Source organism: Oncorhynchus kisutch, unplaced genomic scaffold, assembly GCF_002021735.2.
Source record: "Oncorhynchus kisutch isolate 150728-3 unplaced genomic scaffold, Okis_V2 scaffold768, whole genome shotgun sequence".
NCBI classification, from domain to species: Eukaryota; Metazoa; Chordata; class Actinopteri; order Salmoniformes; family Salmonidae; genus Oncorhynchus; species Oncorhynchus kisutch.
This window is the reverse complement of record NW_022262713.1, coordinates 1-21,450: the sequence shown is the minus strand read 5'-3', so window position 1 is coordinate 21,450 and position 21,450 is coordinate 1. Positions and strand designations below refer to the sequence as shown.

Here is a 21,450-nt window from a genome sequence, read left to right as displayed (position 1 = left end):
TAGGGAGAGCGCCCTATTGGCGTTGCTAGGGTGACCGCCCTTTTGACTTTACTAGAGAGACCGCCCTTTTGACTTTACTAGAGACCACCCTTTTGACTTTACTAGAGACCGCCCTTTTGACTTTACTAGGGAGACCGCCCTTTTGACTTTACTAGGGAGACCGCCCTTTTGACTTTACTAGGGAGACCGCCCTTTTGACTTTACTAGGGAGACCGCCCTTTTGACTTTACTAGGGAGACCGCCCTTTTGACTTTACTAGGGACACCTCCCTTTTGGCGTTGCTAGGGAGACCTCCCTTTTGGCGTTGCTAGGGAGAGCGCCCTATTGGCGTTGCTAGGGTGACCGCCCTATTGACGTTGCACATTTTGCGTCGTCTGTTTTTGTAATTTGCTTATGTATTAGTCTTTGTTTTCACTGTGTTTTTTCTCACTACGCTCTTCCTTCCTTGGAATCAATATTGTATGATTTTCACCATGTTTTAGATGTCTTCTACATTGTAATGGGTATCATAAACTGGGTGGTTCGAGCCCTGAATGCTGATTGGCTAACAGCCGTTGTATATCAGACAGTTTACCACGGGTATGACAAAACATGTATTTTTACTGCTCTAATTACGTTGGTAACCAGTTTATAACTTTATAGCAATAAGGCACCTGGGGGTTTGTGGTATTTGGCCAATATACCATGGCTAAGGGCTGTATCCAGGCACTCAGCGTTGCGTCGTGCATAAGAACAGCCCTTAGCTGTGGTATATTGGCCACATACCACACCCCCTCGGGCCTTATTGCTTAATTCTAATAAAGTAAAGAGAGATCATCTCCCAAGACAACAGAGGCATATTAAATATGTTTCTCATTTCACTTGGGCTCATTCATTCATAGTCGTTGTGAATAGAATTAATGGCACCATTTTGTTTAAAAACAATGAATTGAAATGTTCTACATCTCAGTAGATTATTTCAATAGAAGTGAATTGTAACGTCCTAATGTTACTGAAGGTTACCACGCTGTGATGCCAAATCAGCCCCAAGGCCCTCAGCATCAGAACCTGGTGAACAACCAGCAGCACAGCAATATGGGAAATCACATGACGGCCTTCATGGTCCAGTACCCTTCAATGCCGTCTTATCAGGTACGTTCTTATTGGCTTGTCATTATTAAACTGTTTTATCAATTAAAGAATCAAATTGATTTGTCCTGTCCTTTTGCTTTGACATGGTTTGATCTTCTATTGTGAACATCTTGCTCTTGTGAACATCTTTGCCTGACTGAAAATCTTATAATTAGATCAACCGAACTCTGAAATGTTAAATAGTTTGAGGATTGAATTGAAAAGAGATTTGAAAGGGATCCAACATCAGATGTCTGTATCAATTGTAGATGTAAAAAATAAATACTCCTGCTTAACCCTGTTTTTCCATATGGTCTGTGTGCGTGGTGCAGGTATCAATGCCCCAGGGGTCTCAGAACATGCCTCCACATCAGCAGGCATGTCAACAGCCCATGATGATCCAGAGCCATCCAAGCCAAGCTCCCATGGCCATGTCAGGCATGCAGGTTTACTACAGTGTCATGCCCCCAAATCAACACAGCACCATGAGGTAGGAACTGAGCTGTTCTGTTGTTGACAGTAGGAAGCCGGACTTTGTATTAAATAGTCTAAGTGTTAGGTCTGTAATCTGGGACTGTTTCATATTCCTAAGTAGTTCAACGTTGATGAAAGTGGCGCAGATACCGATGTACCAACCAAACTGCCAACACCATTTACAACAGTCCATTATAGTAGCTTGTAGCTAGACTCTATAGAGGCCCCCCCAGGGCCATAGTTCTCCTATAGTGTGGTTGATGAAGGGAGTTATTGCCGGTGTAGAAACCGTTCCTCATGGGAGCTGAGGTGTACTATTAAGACTGGGCTGCACTGCACCTGTTTATCAGCCTTATAAATCATGCTCCAGACTGCCCTACTAACAGAAGCTCCACTGAGCTGAAAGTGACCTCCAAACTGCCCTACTAACAGACTCCACTGAGCTGAAAGTGACCTCCAGACTGCCCTACTAACAAACTCCTCTGAGCTGAAAGTGACCTCCAGACTGCCCTACTAACAGACTCCACTGAGCTGAACGTGACCTCCAGACTGCCCTACTAACAGACTCCACTGAGCTGAAAGTGATCTCCAGACTGCCCTACTAACAAACTCCACTGAGCTGAAAGTGATCTCCAGACTGCCCTACTAACAGACTCCACTGAGCTGAAAGTGATCTCCAGACTGCCCAACTAAGACTCCACTGAGCTGAAAGTGACCTCCAGACTGCCCTACTAACAAACTCCACTGAGCTGAAAGTGATCTCCAGACTGCCCTACTAACAGAAGCTCCACTGAGCTGAAAGTCACCTCCAGACTGCTCTACTAACAAGCTCCACTGACTGAGCTGAAAGTGACCTCCAGACTGCCCTACTAACAGAAGCTCCACTGAGCTGAAAGTGACCTCCAAACTGCCCTACTAACAGACTCCACTGAGCTGAAAGTGACCTCCAGACTGCCCTACTAACAAACTCCTCTGAGCTGAAAGTGACCTCCAGACTGCCCTACTAACAGACTCCACTGAGCTGAACGTGACCTCCAGACTGCCCTACTAACAGACTCCACTGAGCTGAAAGTGATCTCCAGACTGCCCTACTAACAAACTCCACTGAGCTGAAAGTGATCTCCAGACTGCCCTACTAACAGACTCCACTGAGCTGAAAGTGATCTCCAGACTGCCCAACTAAGACTCCACTGAGCTGAAAGTGACCTCCAGACTGCCCTACTAACAAACTCCACTGAGCTGAAAGTGATCTCCAGACTGCCCTACTAACAGAAGCTCCACTGAGCTGAAAGTCACCTCCAGACTGCTCTACTAACAAGCTCCACTGACTGAGCTGAAAGTGACCTCCAGACTGCCCTACTAACAGAAGCTCCACTGAGCTGAAAGTTACTTCCCTCCCTGTTGTAATGGTTCCTCTATTCCGCCCCACAGCATCAGTACTGTCAGTGTTAATATTAAGTGTCCCAAATAAAACCCTATTCCCTATATAGTGCACTACTTTTAACCAGAGCCCTATGGGTACAGTACCAGGCAGCTGTAATGTCATCCTTCAGTCTGATGACAGAGTGATTCAGGTCATAAAGAGGAAATGAATGACATGTTTGTTTGTTCTCATGGACTGTCACCGTTAATCAGAGATCGTTAACCTACCTTTAATACAAGACTATTTCTGAAACATTGTGTTGGGGCTCTTTAAGGGAGACTTTGAGAGCGAATATAAAGTGGCTGGCTGCTGGTGCTATCAATGTCTTTTAATTGATGCCTCATATAGAGCTCCATAAATATATTGACTAAGCAAGTGTCTCCACAGTCCATCGATGGGTTTCTTACCTCCTGCTGGGGCAGAGCAGATGCAGTTTCCCCGGGCTTCGTCTCCGTGTGGAACCCAGCAGCTACCAGGACAGCAGTGCTCAGGTGACATTACCTCTCAGCAACACCAAGGTCGTGGGTTCAATTCCCCCCGGGATCACACACATACTAAAATAGATACCGTTCGCTTTGAAAGACCCTTAAGTATGAGATTTAAAACCATTGAAATGGTTTTCCTGCCTTGTGTGTCCTGTCCATCCGAGGATGGAAACGTTCCTTTGACAATGAAGCTGTGATTTTGAGGTTGTTGTTGTAACTGTGTGTAGGTGTGCTCCCCGGTCCTCACAGTGGTGGGATGGTGATGATGCAGCTGACCCTGCCCCCTAACCACCAGCCCAGAGCCCACTCCCCTCCACAGTGGAAACACAACAGATACTACAGTCTGGATCACACACGCAGCCAGAGGTCCTCAGAACAACTAAATAACTCACAGGTAACTACTCAGAACAACTAGACAACTCACAGGTAACTACTCAGAACAACTAGACAACTCACAGGTAACTACTCAGAACAACTAGACAACTCACAGGTAACTACTCAGAACAACTAGACAACTCACAGGTAACTACTCAGAACAACTAGACAACTCACAGGTAACTACTCAGAACAACTAAACAACTCACAGGTAACTACTCAGAACAACTCACAGGTAACTTCTCAGAACAACTAGACAACTAACAGGTAACTACTGAGCTGCTGATAATTAGACATAACCAGTCAGGAGTCTTTGTAATATTCTGCATGTTGGAGAGAGGGCAGGATCAGCCTGGGAGAGGGGGCAGGATCAGCCTGGGAGAGGGGGCAGGATCAGCCTGGGAGAGGGGGCAGGATCAGCCTGGGAGAGGGGGCAGGATCAGCCTGGGAGAGGGGGCAGGATCAGCCTGGGAGAGGGGGCAGGATGACTGATCTACACATCTTGCATCCCAAAAAACTGCTAATTGTGTTATCAAGATAAGCGACTCCGAGCATCTTGCTCAGGCCTGTCTCTTTGAACTAGGGATACACTTTCCCTCTGATGGACTGTATATAAGGGTTTCTATGTCCCCTCTGACCCCCACCTCCCTGTCCCTCCTTTTTTGCCTCTGTCCTATAGAACAGTCCTCAGCTGGGCGGCCCCAGCACGCCTCCAGCCCAGCCCCAAGCCCCAACCCACCAACTCACCTCCATAAAGAACCTCCGCTCGGCCGGCCTCACCCCCATCCCCATAATGACCCAGTTCCCCAGACCCTTCGGCCCAGGGCAGGCAGTGGACGGCAGATACCCATTGCTGGGTCAACCCCTCCAGTACAACCCTGCCATCAGGCCTCCGCTGATCCATGGCACACACCACATGATCCCCAACCACCACCACGTGAGTCCTCAGAACATACACACACCACATGATCCCCAACCACCACCACGTGAGTCCTCAGAACACACACACACACCACATGATCCCCAACCACCACCACGTGAGTCCTTAGAACACACACACACACCACATGATCCCCAACCACCACCACGTGAGTCCTCAGAACACACACACACACCACATGATCCCCAACCACCACCACGTGGTCCTCAGAACACACACACACACCACATGATCCCCAACCACCACCACGTGGTCCTCAGAACACACACACACACCACATGATCCCCAACCACCACCACGTGGTCCTCAGAACACACACACACACCACATGATCCCCAACCACCACCACGTGGTCCTCAGAACATACACACACCACATGATCCCCAACCACCACCACGTGGTCCTCAGAACACACACACCACATGATCCCCAACCACCACCACGTGAGTCCTCAGAACACACACACACACCACATGATTCCCAACCACCACCACGTGGTCCTCAGAACATACACACACCACATGATCCCCAACCACCACCACGTGAGTCCTCAGAACACACACACACACACCACATGATCCCCAACCACCACCACGTGGTCCTCAGAACATACACACACCACATGATCCCCAACCACCACCACGTGGTCCTCAGAACACACACACACACCACATGATCCCCAACCACCACCACGTGGTCCTCAGAACATACACACACCACATGATCCCCAACCACCACCACGTGGTCCTCAGAACACACACACACACCACATGATCCCCAACCACCACCACGTGGTCCTCAGAACATACACACACACCACATGATCCCCAACCACCACCACGTGGTCCTCAGAACACACACACACACACCACATGATCCCCAACCACCACCACGTGGTCCTCAGAACACACACACACACTTGACAAAGGAGCTTGTTTCATATGATAAAATGTACCAAATCTGTGACATGAAAATGTAAGATTAAAATATGAAAAAGTAGACAAAATCTCAGTCCAGTCAACATGTCTGCCTCCTTTTCCTTTTCCCTCAGGGCCCAATGGGAATCCGGCATCATGGGGGGCGAGGGAGGAGACCACCACCTAGGAAGTCATTATCATCAGATCTTAGTGTAGGTGACCCAGGTAATAGAGAGGAGAGACCATGACCCAGGGACGGGCGAGGAGAGACCTTAGTTGTTGATCTTAGGCAGGGAGAGAGCCTACCTGTTCATGGTGGTTTGATCAATAGGACCGTGACGTTCCCGGTTGTAAGAGGACTCCAGTGGTATTTACATATTGGCATGTATCCATTCAGCTGCATTCTGTGGCTTTTGGTAAATGCTTTCTAATGGTCTGAAGTCGCACTGTTGCTACTGCCTGTAAACACACAGTCCAGTTCAAAGTGAATGATGACAGGCCTTACTGCCTGTAAACACACAGTCCAGTTCATAGTGAATGATGACAGGCCCTACTGCCTGTAAACACACAGTCCAGTTCATAGTGAATGATGACAGGCCCTACTGCCTGTAAACACACAGTCCAGTTCATAGTGAATGATGACAGGTCCTACTGCCTGTAAACACATAGTCCAGTTCATAGTGAATGATGACAGGCCTTACTGCCTGTAAACACACAGTCCAGTTCATAGTGAATGATGACAGGCCTTACTGCCTGTAAACACACAGTCCAGTTCATAGTGAATGATGACAGGTCCTACTGCCTGTAAACACACAGTCCAGTTCATAGTGAATGATGACAGGCCCTACTGCCTGTAAACACATAGTCCAGTTCATAGTGAATGATGACAGGCCCTACTGCCTGCAAACACACAGTCCAGTTCATAGTGAATGATGACAGGTCCTACTGCCTGTAAACACATAGTCCAGTTCATAGTGAATGATGACAGGCCCTACTGCCTGTAAACACATAGTCCAGTTCATAGTGAATGATGGCAGGCCCATGTGGCAAATGGTTTATTTGCATAAATGCCTACTGTAGCTTTGATTGGCTATGATGCACCGGTCTGTGTAGAGTCTGGTTCTGGACAAGACATACACGTTCTTATTGGGGTTCATTTGCTGCAGTGTCTATTAATTGTCCAAACACACGGCCACTTTCCCACTATATATTGTTCTAGAATTTTAACAAATGCCTTACTCAATGTCAGTTCCCAAACATTCTATGAAAATGTGAAAATGACCATATCTAAGAGCTCGTCAGAGAATGTACTTTTGTTTTAATGGAAGTGCCATTCTCCCTGGGGGGGGGGGGGGGGGGTGATCAGATTTGTATAAGATTTCATTTTTCTAAAACACTGTCAGTTCCACATCAAACTACTAAAACCGGATATTAGACACATAGAACATATAATGGACCTATATATTTTTTAATAATATCGTCTTTGAGAACTAATAATAACCTAATTAAAAGCTAGACGAGGATAATTTTTTTAAAATAATTCATTCAGGAGTTTTGTCATGGCTTGAGGCCCCCATGTTTTTTCATTTAGTTTGTCACTCAGATAGCAGAAGCCTTGACAAAATGTGTTGAATTGCAGGAAATTAGCTTTTAAACAACATTTTATCACTCAGGCCAATAGGACAGCCTCAAATGTAAGTTGGTGAACCCATAGCCACACCCACCACCTAAGCCCCGTTTTGATCCAGAAAAAAAACCTGTATGTGTGATTAGATTATGTAACCCTGTATGTGTGATTAGATTATGTAACCCTGTATGTGTGATTAGATTATGTAACCCCTGTATGTGTGATTAGATTATGTAACCCCTGTATGTGTGATTAGATTATGTAACCCTGTATGTGTGATTAGATTATGTAACCCTGTATGTGTGATTAGATTATGTAACCCTGTATGTGTGATTAGATTATGTAACCCCTGTATGTGTGATTAGATTATGTAACCCTGTATGTGTGATTAGATTATGTAACCCTGTATGTGTGATTAGATTATGTAACCCCTGTATGTGTGATTAGATTATGTAACCCTGTATGTGTGATTAGATTATGTAACCCTGTATGTGTGATTAGATTATGTAACCCTGTTTGTGTGATTAGATTATGTAACCCTGTATGTGTGATTAGATTATGTAACCCTGTATGTGTGATTAGATTATGTAACCCTGTATGTGTGATTAGATTATGTAACCCTGTATGTGTGATTAGATTATGTAACCCTGTATGTGTGATTAGATTATGTAACCCTGTATGTGTGATTAGATTATGTAACCCTGTATGTGTGATTAGATTATGTAACCCTGTATGTGTGATTAGATTATGTAACCCTGTATGTGTGATTAGATTATGTAACCCCTGTATGTGTGATTAGATTATGTAACCCCTGTATGTGTGATTAGATTATGTAACCCCCTGTATGTGTGATTAGATTATGTAACCCCCTGTATGTGTGATTAGATTATGTAACCCCCTGTATGTGTGATTAGATTATGTAACACCCTGTATGTGTGATTAGATTATGTAACCCCCTGTATGTGTGATTAGATTATGTAACCCTGTATGTGTGATTAGATTATGTAACCCCTGTATGTGTGATTAGATTATGTAACCCCTGTATGTGTGATTAGATTATGTAACCCTGTATGTGTGATTAGATTATGTAACCCTGTATGTGTGATTAGATTATGTAACCCTGTATGTGTGATTAGATTATGTAACCCTGTATGTGTGATTAGATTATGTAACCCTGTATGTGTGATTAGATTATGTAACCCTGTATGTGTGATTAGATTATGTAACCCTGTATGTGTGATTAGATTATGTAACCCTGTTTAGTCCCATTTTATATATTTTGGAGTATAAATAATAATGGTCTGTGAATGGATTCCTGTTGATCATCACACTTGAGTCTGAGAACAATATTTTTTCTAATATAATATTTATAAACATAAAAATATTTATAAAAATGTATATACAGTACCTGTCAAAAGTTTTGGACACCTACTCATTCAAGGGTTTTTCTTTATTTTTACTATTTTCTATATTGTAGAATAATAGTAAAGACATCAACTGAAATAACACATTGAATCATGTAGTAACCAAAATAGATTTTAGACTCGTCAAAGTAGCCACCCTTTGCCTTGATGACAGCTTTGCACACTCTTGGCATTCTCTCAACCAGCTACATGAGGAATGCTTTTCCAACAGTCTAGAAGGAGTTCCCACATATGCTGAGCACTTGTTGGCTGCTTTTCCTTCACTCTGCGTTCCGACTCATTCCAAACCATCTCAATTGGGTTGAGGTTGGGTGATTGTGGAAGCCTCATCACTCTCCTTCTTGGTCAAATAGCCCTTACACAGCCTGGAGGTGTGTTGGGTCATTGTCCTGTAGAAAAACAAATTGTAGTCCCACTAATCACAAACCCAGTTGGGATGGCGTATCGCTGTATAATGCTGTCGTAGCCATGCTGGTTGAGTGTACATTGAATTCTAAATAAATCACAGACTGTGTCACTAGCAAAGCACCATCACACCTCCACGCTTCATGGTGGGAACCACACATGTGGAGATCATCCGTTCACCTACTCTAGCTCATGACCAGAAATGTCCAGTTTGGATAATGTTCATAGCTCATGACCAGAAATGTCCAGTTTGGATAATGTTCATAGCTCATGACCAGAAATGTCCAGTTTGGATAATGTTCATAGCTCATGACCAGAAATGTCCAGTTTGGATAATGTTCATAGCTCATGACCAGAAATCTCCAGTTTGGATAATGTTCATAGCTCATGACCAGAAATCTCCAGTTTGGATAATGTTCATAGCTCATGACCAGAAATCTCGAGTTTGGATCATGTTCATAGCTCATGACCAGAAATGTCCAGTTTGGATCATGTTCATAGCTCATGACCAGAAATGTCCAGTTTGGATAATGTTCATAGCTCATGACCAGAAATCTCCAGTTTGGATAATGTTCATAGCTCATGACCAGAAATGTCCAGTTTGGATCATGTTCATAGCTCATGACCAGAAATCTCGAGTTTGGATCATGTTCATAGCTCATGACCAGAAATGTCCAGTTTGGATCATGTTCATAGCTCATGACCAGAAATGTCCAGTTTGGATCATGTTCATAGCTCATGACCAGAAATGTCCAGTTTGGATCATGTTCATAGCTCATGACCAGAAATCTCCAGTTTGGATCATGTTCATAGCTCATGACCAGAAATCTCCAGTTTGGATAATGTTCATAGCTCATGACCAGAAATGTCCAGTTTGGATAATGTTCATAGCTCATGTTTCCTGGACCAAGCAAGTATTTTCTTTATTGGCTGAGCTTCATGTCTTAAAGTAATGATGGACTGTTGTTGCTCTTTGCTTATTTCAGCTGTTCTTGCCATAATATAAACTTGGTCTTTTACCAAATAGGGCTATCTTCTGTATACCACCCCTACCATGTCACAACGAATCTGATTGGCTCAAACGCATTAAGAAGGAAAGAAATTCCACAAATGTAACTTTCAACAAGGCACACCTGTTAATTGAAATGCATTCCAGGTGTCGACCTCATGAAGCTGGTTGAGAGAATGCCAAGAGTGTGCAAAGCTGTCATCAAGGCAAAGGGTGGCTACTTTGAAGAATCTCGAATATAACATGCATTTTGATTTAACACTTGTTTTGGTTACTACATGATTCTATATGCGTTTCATAGTGTTGATGTCTTCACTATTATTCTACAATGTAGAAAATAAAGAAAAACCCTTGAATGAGGAGGTGTGTTAGAAACGTTTGACTGGTACTGAATGTGTGTATATATTCTCATTATAAACCACTTGCTGTGCACTGAAGGACCATACGGGAGTGTATTTGTTCATGTAAGAAGAAGAATTTATAGACTAGGCAGAATTCACACCTGGCTAAATAAATGAACTGGTGTACCTAGGTGTTGGGAATATAATGATTCTCTCACATACTGGATTGGATTCCACACAGCAAGATTTTATTTTAGAAGGAAAAATGATCTGTATTGAAATCACTCTAGTAGTGTTTATTGGTCCACAATTACTCCCCAAAAACAGCTAAATTAAATGTCATCCCTGTTGCCACTAGAGATGAACAGCTTCCGTTGGTCTCCATGCAGTAATTGGTAAAAGATCATGTTGTCAATAACTGACCAGGTGAATCAATCAATTCTCTCTCTGTGCAGTGAACGGTGGAGTCCTGGAGGTGCTGGAGCTACCAGAGGGCATCAGTCGTACGGAGGCAGACTCTCTCCTGGGGGAACTGTACAGAGGAGGGGCCATGATCAAGTGGTTGTCTGAGACCCAACAGCACCAACACCAGTCTGGTGAAACCCTGCTGAAGCACTGTGGGGCTGGGGGGGACGGTAACAACGGTGACACAAACACTGACACTACTTCCTGTTCCAAACCCCCCAGTAGTAACCATAATGACCTGGCGTCCACCTACACCATCCTGGCTGTGTTTCCCTCCAGGTACGCAGCTCAGAACGCCTTGCTCAGACACAGTGGCCCTGCCGGCCCTGGACCCATTCTTACCACCACGTTCAAACTCAGAACTAGCAAGAGACACTCTGATGAGTTTCACAACCAGGAGAGGACCACCTCTCAATAACAGGGTAGGGTGCTGTAGCCAGCCAACCAGGAGAGGACCACCTCTCAATAGCAGGGTGGGGTGCTGTAGCCAGCCAACCTGGAGAGGACTTGCTCTCAAAAGCAGGGTGGGGTGCTGTAGCCAGCCAACCTGGAGAGGACTTGCTCTCAAAAGCAGGGTGGGGTGCTGTAGCCAGCCAACCTGGAGAGGACTTGCTCTCAAAAGCAGGGTGGGGTGCTGTAGCCAGCCAACCTGGAGAGGACCACCTCTCAATAGCAGGGTGGGGTGATATGTTACTAGGGCCCCTGAGAGGTTGTTCTAGGGGCTCCCACGGGCTACCTTGAGGGGCTGCCGGTCACGGGCCCTCGCCATGGCCCCTCCACCCCACCACCACCTCCACTGCTGCCATCGGCCAACCAATCACACACCCCTCTTCTGCAAGCATCACTCACTAGTCTCCACTCCCCACCGGACTGACAGACAGACTGATGGAGTATCACTCGCTAGTCTCCACTCCCCATCGGACTGACAGACAGACTGATGGAGTATCACTCGCTAGTCTCCACTCCCCACCGGACTGACAGACAGACTGATGGAGTATCACTCGCTTGGCATTACCTAACAGCTTTTTCACTTGAGTTGTAGAGGCTTTCTGGGAATGTGTTAATGCCTTTGGAACGTTCTCTACTTTATGAGATGAAAATGTGTAAAAAAAAAGGATCTGACAACACACCAATGTTGAAACACAAAGACACAGACAGAAAAACAGGAATGAAGTTCCTAAAGTGTCATATTTTATTTGCAGACAGAACATGGAAGCAGCATGTTTTATTTGATTTCGTTTTATGTTTAAAAGCTGCAGTCAGAACACCCAAAGCAGGGTTGTACTCATTCATTACAATAATATACCAAGTGTCTCTCATTGGACAAGAGTGTCTCTCATTGGACAAGAGTGTCTCTCATTGGACAAGAGTGTCTCTCATTGGACAAGAGTGTCTCTCATTGGACAAGAGTGTCTCTCATTGGACAAGAGTGTCTCTCATTGGACAAGAGTGTCTCTCATTGGACAAGAGTGTCTCTCATTGGACAAGAGTGTCTCTCTTTGGACAAGAGTGTCTCTCTTTGGACAAGAGTGTCTCTCTTTGGACAAGAGTGTCTCTCTTTGGACAAGAGTGTCTCTCTTTGGACAAGAGTGTCTCTCATTGGACAAGAGTGTCTCTCATTGGACAAGAGTGTCTCTCATTGGACAAGAGTGTCTCTCATTGGACAAGAGTGTCTCTCATTGGACAAGAGTGTCTCTCTTTGGGCCGGATTCTGATGTTGAGATCTGCAACGGATAACTCCAGATTTCAGTTTAAAATGTCCTGTTGATTTACACGAAAGCCTGAGTTGTGCCGGCGTATAATATCAAGTTAGGATTTGGCCCGTAGAGTCAGTCTCCCGTTAGCCAGTTGGTGTGCTACTACAACAGAAGATTAGTCTTCTAGAACAAGGTTGTGTCCCAAATGGCACCCTATTTCCCTATATAGTGCACTACTTAGGTCCCATAGGGCTGTGGTCTTATGAGCCCTATGGGACCTGGTCTAAAGTAGTGCACTATCTAGAGAATAGGGTTCTATTTGGGACTTAGCCCAACAGAATGGTGCCTTCTAACTGGGCTCGGGTGCCACTATCCATCCCTCTCCCCAACACCCCTAAAGACACCCCATCCAATTCCATTTGTATAAACTCTGACCCACCCATTTCTTTCACAATCAATCATCACTGATATGGTAGCTAAATTATTCTCACTTTTCTACACAGTTAATGGTATGTTTGCATTGGCACAAGGGAGAAATGTTTGTTTTGATAGTGGTTTATTGTTTTTAAGGAAAAGATGAGAAGAACCTTGGTGCATCTCATTGATGGTTTATTCTATTTGAGCTATTCTAAAATGAATGTCCTTCTCACCAACCCTCCTCTCTGTTCAGTCCACCCATTCCCTGGTTATGTATCAAATGGCACCCTATTCCCTATGGGCCCTGGTCAAAAGTAGTGCACTATATAGGGTGGCCAGGCCAAATTCCTTTCATGTTTAGTTCGTTTTACCGTTCGTATCCTATCAGAAGGGTCACTGGAAAAGTCGCATTATTCACAACACACCCCAACCCCCATCACACCCCCAACCCCATCCCAACCCCCAGCACACCCCCAACCCCATCACACCCCCAACCCCCATCACACCCCCAACCCCATCCCAACCCCCATCACACCCCCAACCCCATCCCAACCCCCAGCACACCCCCAACCCCATCACACCCCCAACCCCATCCCAACCCCCATCACACCCCCAACCCCATCACACCCCAAACCCCCATCACACCCAAACAAATGTGTATTAAAGATGGTTGTTGGTGGTGGATTCAGGAGAGATGTCCAGTCTGCTGGTGCAACATGTTTTTATGTCTGTTTGAAGCCAATAAATGTTTACACCAAAACGATGTGCTTGGTCATTCCAACAACACTCCTGTCGTTTGACAAAATATGAGATTCTTTCTGCTTGCTTCATTACCACCATACAGGTAACTGCCAACATGGTGGCCCAACACCCTATGAAGACACTGTGAGCCAGAACTGCTTCAATGCACCTCGGCATAGATTATACAAGTGTCGAACTCTGTCGGAGGGATGCAATGCCATTATTCCAAAATGTGGTGTTTTATTTGATGGTGGAAAATGCTGTTTCATTCACTTCTCCAGAATCTCCCATAAGTGTTCAATTTGGTCGCTATCTGGTGACAGACGGCCATGGCATATGGTTTAGATCGTTTCTCATGCTCATCAAACCATTCCGTGACCACTTGTGCATGGGGACATTGTCATCCTAAGGAGGCATAGCCATGGTTACCAAAATAATGACCCACCCAGTATTTTTATCCACTTTAGCATGATGGGATGTTAATTAAACCACACCTGTGTGGAAGCACCAGCTTTCAATATACTTTGTATCCCTCATTTACTTTAAAGTGTTTTCATTATTTTGGCAGTTACCTGTATAATTTATCATATTAGCTACAGTAATTGTGTTCTTGTATAAACATTGAATTTAACATGGTTTGTTCTCCGTATGATATCATCATCCAACGTAACATATAAAAGCCCCCGAGAAACGGTACCTTCAATATTGTGGTTGTCATCCTACAAGGAGAATCTGTAATATATTTTTGTTTCTTGTGCCGATAGTATGAACCGAATTTCAAGATTGATTGTTATTGCTTTTTCACTACCCCACATGCTCAACTCGGCGGAAAATCTGTCTTCCTCCAGTAGGTGGCGTATGTTCATTGTTTCGCGCATCAAGCAAATAGAATTTGTATGGAGATGTGCGCTTACACATGTTGACCATACTTGCTACAAAGTTACAGAACGCTAAACCAACAACTACACAAACTGAAATGGGATACATTGTAAACGCAGGTTCAACGAGGAAAAAAACTTGGCTGGCGAAGAGACATTTTTTTGGAGCATCTGATGACCTAACGTGGTGAGTGATGAACATGAACTTCTCTGGTCGCTGTACTGTTCTGGCATCCTCCCACATGTTTCTAGTATGACCAGCGGTTTTCAGTAACATTTATTTATTCAGTTGTCATATTGGCAGGTTTGATAGCTTCTAGCGTAGTGTTTTATATGCAATGCGATCTCGTAACAGTCAGTGTTCACGAGTGTCCTGACGAGAAGGAAAACTTGTATAACTGTGTCGGGCATTATCAGCTCATTGTTATGGATATATCTTAATGAGTTGAGAACGGATAAGAAGTTACTTTGCTGTTATTCTGTCTGCAGACTAGGTCGTGATTGTGTTCTTCGTAGCTGGCTGGCAAACGAGATAGTAACGTCATGGCAACGGAGCATAAGGACGAACGACTGGGTCGCGTCTCTAGCAACCAACAATGAGAAAGTATGACTTCGCTTATATAAATGAAAATATAAACGATTTTTTTTTCTACCGGTAAATATGTGCTTAGTATTGTTTTCTTTGAAAACTGGTATAAGCGGGATAAACAGCTTAAACAAACGCAACGGAATAAACGTTATTCTTGGTGCGGAGGGGGTGACTGTGTGTTGCCGTAGTTGGCTCGGAGGCGTTTACGTATCCTTACGTATCCACCAATCCACAGAACGGATAGGCGGGAGCTAGACAGCCCGCGGTGGCGCGTTGGGCGGAGAGACCTGTAATTATCTTCTTATGCAGCGATCAAAACAACTGGGAACTGGGACTTCAGTGAGTTTAAAACAAGATCTTTGACTTGGTATTTTTAGAGATCCCAGTTGTTTTGAACGTATGTCTATAATTATTGAGTAGACGCAGGTCTAGCATCCGCGTATCCAACTGAAATCCATAAAGCAGAAATGCTAAACTGACCTTAGATCAGGCATTCTACTCGGATTCACACATCGAAACCGAAACAAGGTAAATGCGTTTGGTTGTTATATGGTCAATGGCAGTCGACATATAGTACATCTCGCTCTGAGTTGAAATTAGTGTTGTTTAAAATGAAACGGGTAAGTTCTACTTCATGCATGATAGATCCAGTTTTCTGCTAAGTTATGGCATGATTTAGGGTGCGTTCGTAAATTCACTCTGGCTATCTACTCCGATTTCAGAGCACTCTCGTCCGTGTGCCAGAACGAACGCTCAACACCGGTTAAATATGACCGGTGTCAGTCAACGTCGGCAAAAAAATTTTTTGCCAGCAGCACAGGTACAGTCACCAATGCTCTAGATAACATTACAACAGCCTAACCAGCTCTTCTAAGGTGAGTAAAATGGTCAGATTGAGGCGTTCCCTAATTCTTGTCTGGACGTAGCTAGCAAGCTAGCTAACTTTAGCCAGTTAGCTTGGGTGCGTGACAGCCATTGTGAGGTCAGAACACTCGGATCAACCCCACTCCTCGACCAGAGCCTCCAGTGTGGCTCTAATCAGACACTCCAGAGTGAATTTATGAACACCCAATCAGACACTCCAGAGTGAATTTATGAACACCCAGAGGCCAATCAGACACTCCAGAGTGAATTTATGAACACCCAATCAGAGTGAATTTATGAACACCCAGAGGCCAATCAGACACTCCAGAGTGAATGTATGAACACCCAATCAGACACTCCAGAGTGAATTGATGAACACCCAATTAGGCACTCCAGAGTGAATTTATGAACACCCAGAGACCAATCAGACACTCCAGTGTGAATTTATGAACACCCAATCAGACACTCCAGAGTGAATTTATGAACACCCAATCAGACACTCCAGAGTGAATTTATGAACACCCAATCAGACACTCCAGAGTGAATTCATGAACACCCAATCAGACACTCCAGTGTGAATTTATGAACACGCTTAAAACCATTCAAGAGTCGTTGGTTATTTCTTTTAAAATCCACAGCATTTTAAGAGATCAGGTCAGAGATAATACATTTTAACTAGAGATACGTTTTACAATCTGAATTATTGGTATCTTTTAGATAGGCTAAACCTCCACATGACCATGGTTTATTTGCATACCATTCATTCTAGGTGATGAACCTCTCAGAGGAGAACAGGACAGTCGTGGTCTCTGGTGTACCAGACACACTGTCCAGCAGCCGCATGGCAGACAAACTGGTTATTCACTTCCAGAGCTCCAGAAGCCACGGAGGAGATGTAGAAAACATCAAGTACCCGACCAGCTTCAAGGGGGTGGCTTTTGTTACATTTGAAAACACCAGAGGTAACAGAAATACTGTAACAAAAGTGTTCTTAGCTGGGATGTAGTTTTGTTACATATATGCCTCTAGATCATAACAAAAAATGTATTGTAACAGATGCTGAGATGGTAATCAGAAAGAAGCAGATAATGTGTGACAAGGAGTTCCCTCAAGACTACCCTATCACTGTATTCAGATTCACCCAAGACGTGAGTACAGTCAAGCAATCAGATCAATCAAACAGTAAATCAATATAGTAAATGTTTCTATTCCTGCATGGAAGGAACAGTAGCACACAGTCCAGTACACATACTGACTGAGCCTATATTCATCATGCCATAGGTGTTGTTCTACGTGAACGCTAAAGTGGACCTGTCAATCTGCGGTGACGAGGAACAGCAGGAGACCCTGATCCAAAGCTTGCAGTCTGCTCACAGATCAGTGAGGATCTGCCTTCTACCCAACCAGGAGGGTAAAGCTTCAGTGGAGGGACCCTTCTCTGCCATCAGGGACCTGAGAGAGGACCTGCTCCAGCGGGCCACTGCCAGCAGCAGCAGTCACCCAGGGGAGAAGCACAGGGCTCCATCGAGCTCTGGTTACTCCCTGACCTCAGTGGCAGCAGGGAATGGGGTATCCCAGGTCAGCAGCAGTCACCCAGGGGAGAAGCACAGGGCTCCATCGAGCTCTGGTTACTCCCTGGCCTCAGTGGCAGCAGGGAATGGGGTATCCCAGGTCAGCAGCAGTCACCCAGGGGAGAAGCACGGGGCTCCATTGAGCTCTGGTTACTCCCTGGCCTCAGTGGCAGCAGGGAATGGGGTATCCCAGGTCAGCAGCAGTCACCCAGGGGAGAAGCACGGGGCTCCATTGAGCTCTGGTTACTCCCTGACCTCAGTGGCAGCAGGGAATGGGGTATCCCAGGTCAGCAGCAGTCACCCAGGGGAGAAGCACAGGGCTCCATCGAGCTCTGGTTACTCCCTGGCCTCAGTGGCAGCAGGGAATGAGGTATCCCAGGTCAGCAGCAGTCACCCAGGGGAGAAGCACGGGGCTCCATTGAGCTCTGGTTACTCCCTGGCCTCAGTGGCAGCAGGGAATGGGGTATCCCAGGTCAGCAGCAGTCACCCAGGGGAGAAGCACGGGGCTCCATTGAGCTCTGGTTACTCCCTGGCCTCAGTGGCAGTAGGGAATGGGGTATCCCAGGTCAGCAGCAGTCATGCCTGGGAAAGGCACAGAGCTCCATCTCCATCAAGCCATGATCATTCCCCGAGCTCTGTGGTAGCAGAGAGTAGGTCTTCCAGGGTCAGACCTGGGGATGGTGCTGAGGTGGACTTCCGGGTCAGCTGTTACACCTGGGAGAAGAAGAACAGGGCAGCTGATCATTCTCTGTCAAGCTCTGTGGCAGGAGGGAGTGTGGCTTCTACAATAAATCAATCCTTGGAAAAGCACCGCAGGGCAGCTCCATCAAGCTCTGATCATTCTCTGAGCTCCATGGCATCAGGGAGTGGAGAATCCAAGGTCATCAGCAGCAGTCACACATTAGAGAAGTACATCGCTCCATCAAGCCATAATCAATCTCTGCCAAGCCAGTGGCAGCAGGAACTTCCAAGGTCAGCTCAGGTGGTGATGTTGACATGGAAGAGGAGTCCACGTGGGTGGACACAAACATATTTCTTTACATTCAGAGATTTTCTAAAGACCAGTTTGACCAATGTTTTAGGAACCACGGTGTGTCAGCTGTGTTCGATGACAATGATGTGGCCGACCTGACTCTGATATCACTGAGAGGGCGCCGCGACAGCAAGGGTCTCTCTGAAGTCCAACTGACCATATCAGAGCTGACTGATTTGGTTGCTGTGTGGCAGTCAACCCTGAGAATCCACACTATAGACTACAGAAGGCAGGACCTGCGTGAGAGAAAGAGGCTGCTGCAAATCTGTGCCGAGGTGAACAACATTTATGAGGACGTTCTGTACGTGCAGAGGAGCTCAGTGTCCGGGTCATCGGTCCCTCTATTTCCAGTCATCTCTTTACTGAGTGGGTGAAGGATCGAAGGGATCAACCGCATAAAGAGGACTTCATGTAGTGGTGGTCAGAATGTGGATCATTTTTACCATTCTGCATTAGCAGCTAGTGCACAAAGAGCTTTTTTTGCGCGGTATATATTGATAGCACTGTGAGACGTTTTCAAGAGATTTCTGTGACAACTAAATAGAATTGAGTTAGTGTTATTTGCTGTGTCTCAACAAGGATGCTGTTTCGTGTCAAGCTAGCCATGAGGGCATAACTAGATAATAGACTAGAAACTACATGTTAATGAGTCAACACTAGAGGGTGCTGTTGTACCGAATATACACAATTTGTTCCATTAAATCAATTATTTCTGTGTGTCCTGACTGTCAATCCACCTGTGTATTTATTTGGGGCTGTAAGCCTCCACCTCAGCTGAGATCATGCATGGGACAAATGAACTGTGTCATCAAGGCCAATATCTCCTGTCCCAACCATGATTAACTAAGTACAGTACCAGTCAGACGTTTGGACACGTCTATTGTATACATTGTAGAGTAATAGTGAAGACATCAAAACTATGAAATAACACATATGGAATAATGTAGTAACCAAAAAAGTGTTAAACAAATCAAAATATATTTTATATTTGCGTTTCTTCAAAGTACCCACCCGCCAGGTCACTGTTGTAAATGAGAACTTATTCTCAAATAGTCTACCTGGTTAAATAAAGGTGAATAAAACTTCTTATTTTTTATTTACCTTGACGACAGCTTTGCACACTCTTGGCATTCTCTCAACCAGCTTCATGAGGTAATCGTCTAGAATGCATTTCAATTAACAGGTGTACCTTGTTAAAAGTTCATTTGTGGAATTTCTGTCCTTTGTAATGTGTTTGAGCCAGTCAGTTGTGCTGTGACAAGGTAGTGGTGGTATACAGAAGATAGCCCTATTTGGTACAATACCAAGTCCATATTATGGCAAGAACAGCTCAAGTAAGCAAATAGGAATGGCAGTGCATTATTACTTTAAGACATGAAGGTCAGTCAATCTGGAAAATGTAAGAACTTTGAAAGTTCAGCTGCAAAAAACCATCAAGCGCTATGATGAAACTGGCTCTCATGAGGACCGCCACAGGAAAGGAACACCCAGAGTTCCCTCTACTGTAGAGGTTAAGGTCATTAGTTACAGTAACTGCACCTCAGATTGCAGCCCAAATAAATGCTTCACAGACTTCAAGTAAGAAACACATCTCAACATCAACTGTTCAGAGGAGACTGTGAATCAGACCTTCATGGTTGAATTGCTGCAAAGAAACCACTACTAAAGGACACCAATAAGAAGAAGAGACTTGCTTGGGCCAAGAAACATGAGCAATGGACATTAGACCTTGGAAATCTGTCATTTGGTCTGATGAGTCCAAATGTGAGATTTTTGGTTCCAACCACCGTGTCTTTCTGAGATGCAGAGTAGGTGAACGGATGATCTCCACATGTGTGGTTCCCACCGTGAAGTGGGGAGGTGTGACGGGTGGGGGTGCTTTTGCTGGTGACACTGTCAGTGATGTATTTAGAATTCATGGCACACTTAACCGGCATAGCTACCACAGCATTCTGCAGCGATACTCCATCCCGTCTGGTTTTCACTTATTGGGACTATGTTTTTTTTTCAGTAGGACAATAGCCCAACACATCTCCAGGCTGTGTAAGGGCTATTTGAACAAGAAGGAGAGTGATGGAGTGCTGCATCAGATGACCTGGCCTCCACAATCACCCGATCTCAATGGAGTTTAATTAGTAGTTTGGGATGAATGGGACCGCAGAGTGAAGGAAAAGCAGCCAACAAGTGCTCAGCATATGTGGGAACTCCTTCAAGACTGTTGGACAAGCATTCCAGGTGAAGCTGGTTGAGAGAATGCCAAGAATGTGCCAAGCTGTCATCAAGGAAAGGGTGGCTACTTTGAAGAATATAAAATATATGTTGATTTGTTTTACACTTTTTTTTGGTTACTACATGATTCCATATGTGTTTTTTCATAGTGTTGATGTCTTCACTATTATTCTACAATGTAGAACATAGTAAAAATCCTTGAATGAGTAGGTGTGTCCAAACTTTTGACTGGTACTGTATGTCATCAAGGCTAATATCTTTAGTGCCAATCTCATAACTATGCACAGTGCATTCGGAAAGTATTCAGACCCCTTGACTTTTTCCAAATTTTGTTACGATACAGCCTTATTCCAAAATTGATTCATAGAAAAAAATACATATTGTCAATCTACACACAATACCCCATAATGACAAAGCAAAAACTAGTTTGTAGAAA

At 44.8% G+C, this 21,450-nt stretch overlaps 2 protein-coding genes across 16 annotated transcripts in view; both read left to right on the top strand.

Moving 5' to 3' along the window:
* The window catches only part of LOC109876722 (R3H domain-containing protein 1), a 59,636-nt gene extending 45,767 nt beyond the window's left edge, over positions 1–13,869 (top strand). For 14 of the 15 annotated variants that reach the window (XM_031816248.1, XM_031816247.1, XM_031816259.1 and 11 more), the window contains 7 exons: positions 998–1,131; positions 1,443–1,600; positions 3,395–3,498; positions 3,720–3,886; positions 4,547–4,804; positions 5,859–5,949; positions 10,986–13,869. In XM_031816248.1, the coding sequence (XP_031672108.1) occupies positions 998–1,131; positions 1,443–1,600; positions 3,395–3,498; positions 3,720–3,886; positions 4,547–4,804; positions 5,859–5,949; positions 10,986–11,413 (1,340 nt within the window). In that variant the 3' untranslated portion in view covers positions 11,414–13,869. The remainder of the gene's footprint in view (positions 1–997; positions 1,132–1,442; positions 1,601–3,394; positions 3,499–3,719; positions 3,887–4,546; positions 4,805–5,858; positions 5,950–10,985) is intronic. The other variant, XM_031816257.1, reaches the window with a different exon arrangement.
* A 1,981-nt stretch (positions 13,870–15,850) lies between these two features.
* Positions 15,851–19,086, top strand: LOC116352792 (probable GPI-anchored adhesin-like protein PGA55; the record flags this gene model as incomplete). Its single annotated transcript, XM_031816262.1, has 5 exons — positions 15,851–15,937; positions 16,951–17,143; positions 17,238–17,329; positions 17,463–18,724; positions 18,835–19,086. Coding segments are annotated over exons 1-5 (1,808 nt in total), but the record flags the coding sequence as incomplete, so codon positions are not given.
* Between the last annotated feature and the right edge of the window lie 2,364 nt (positions 19,087–21,450).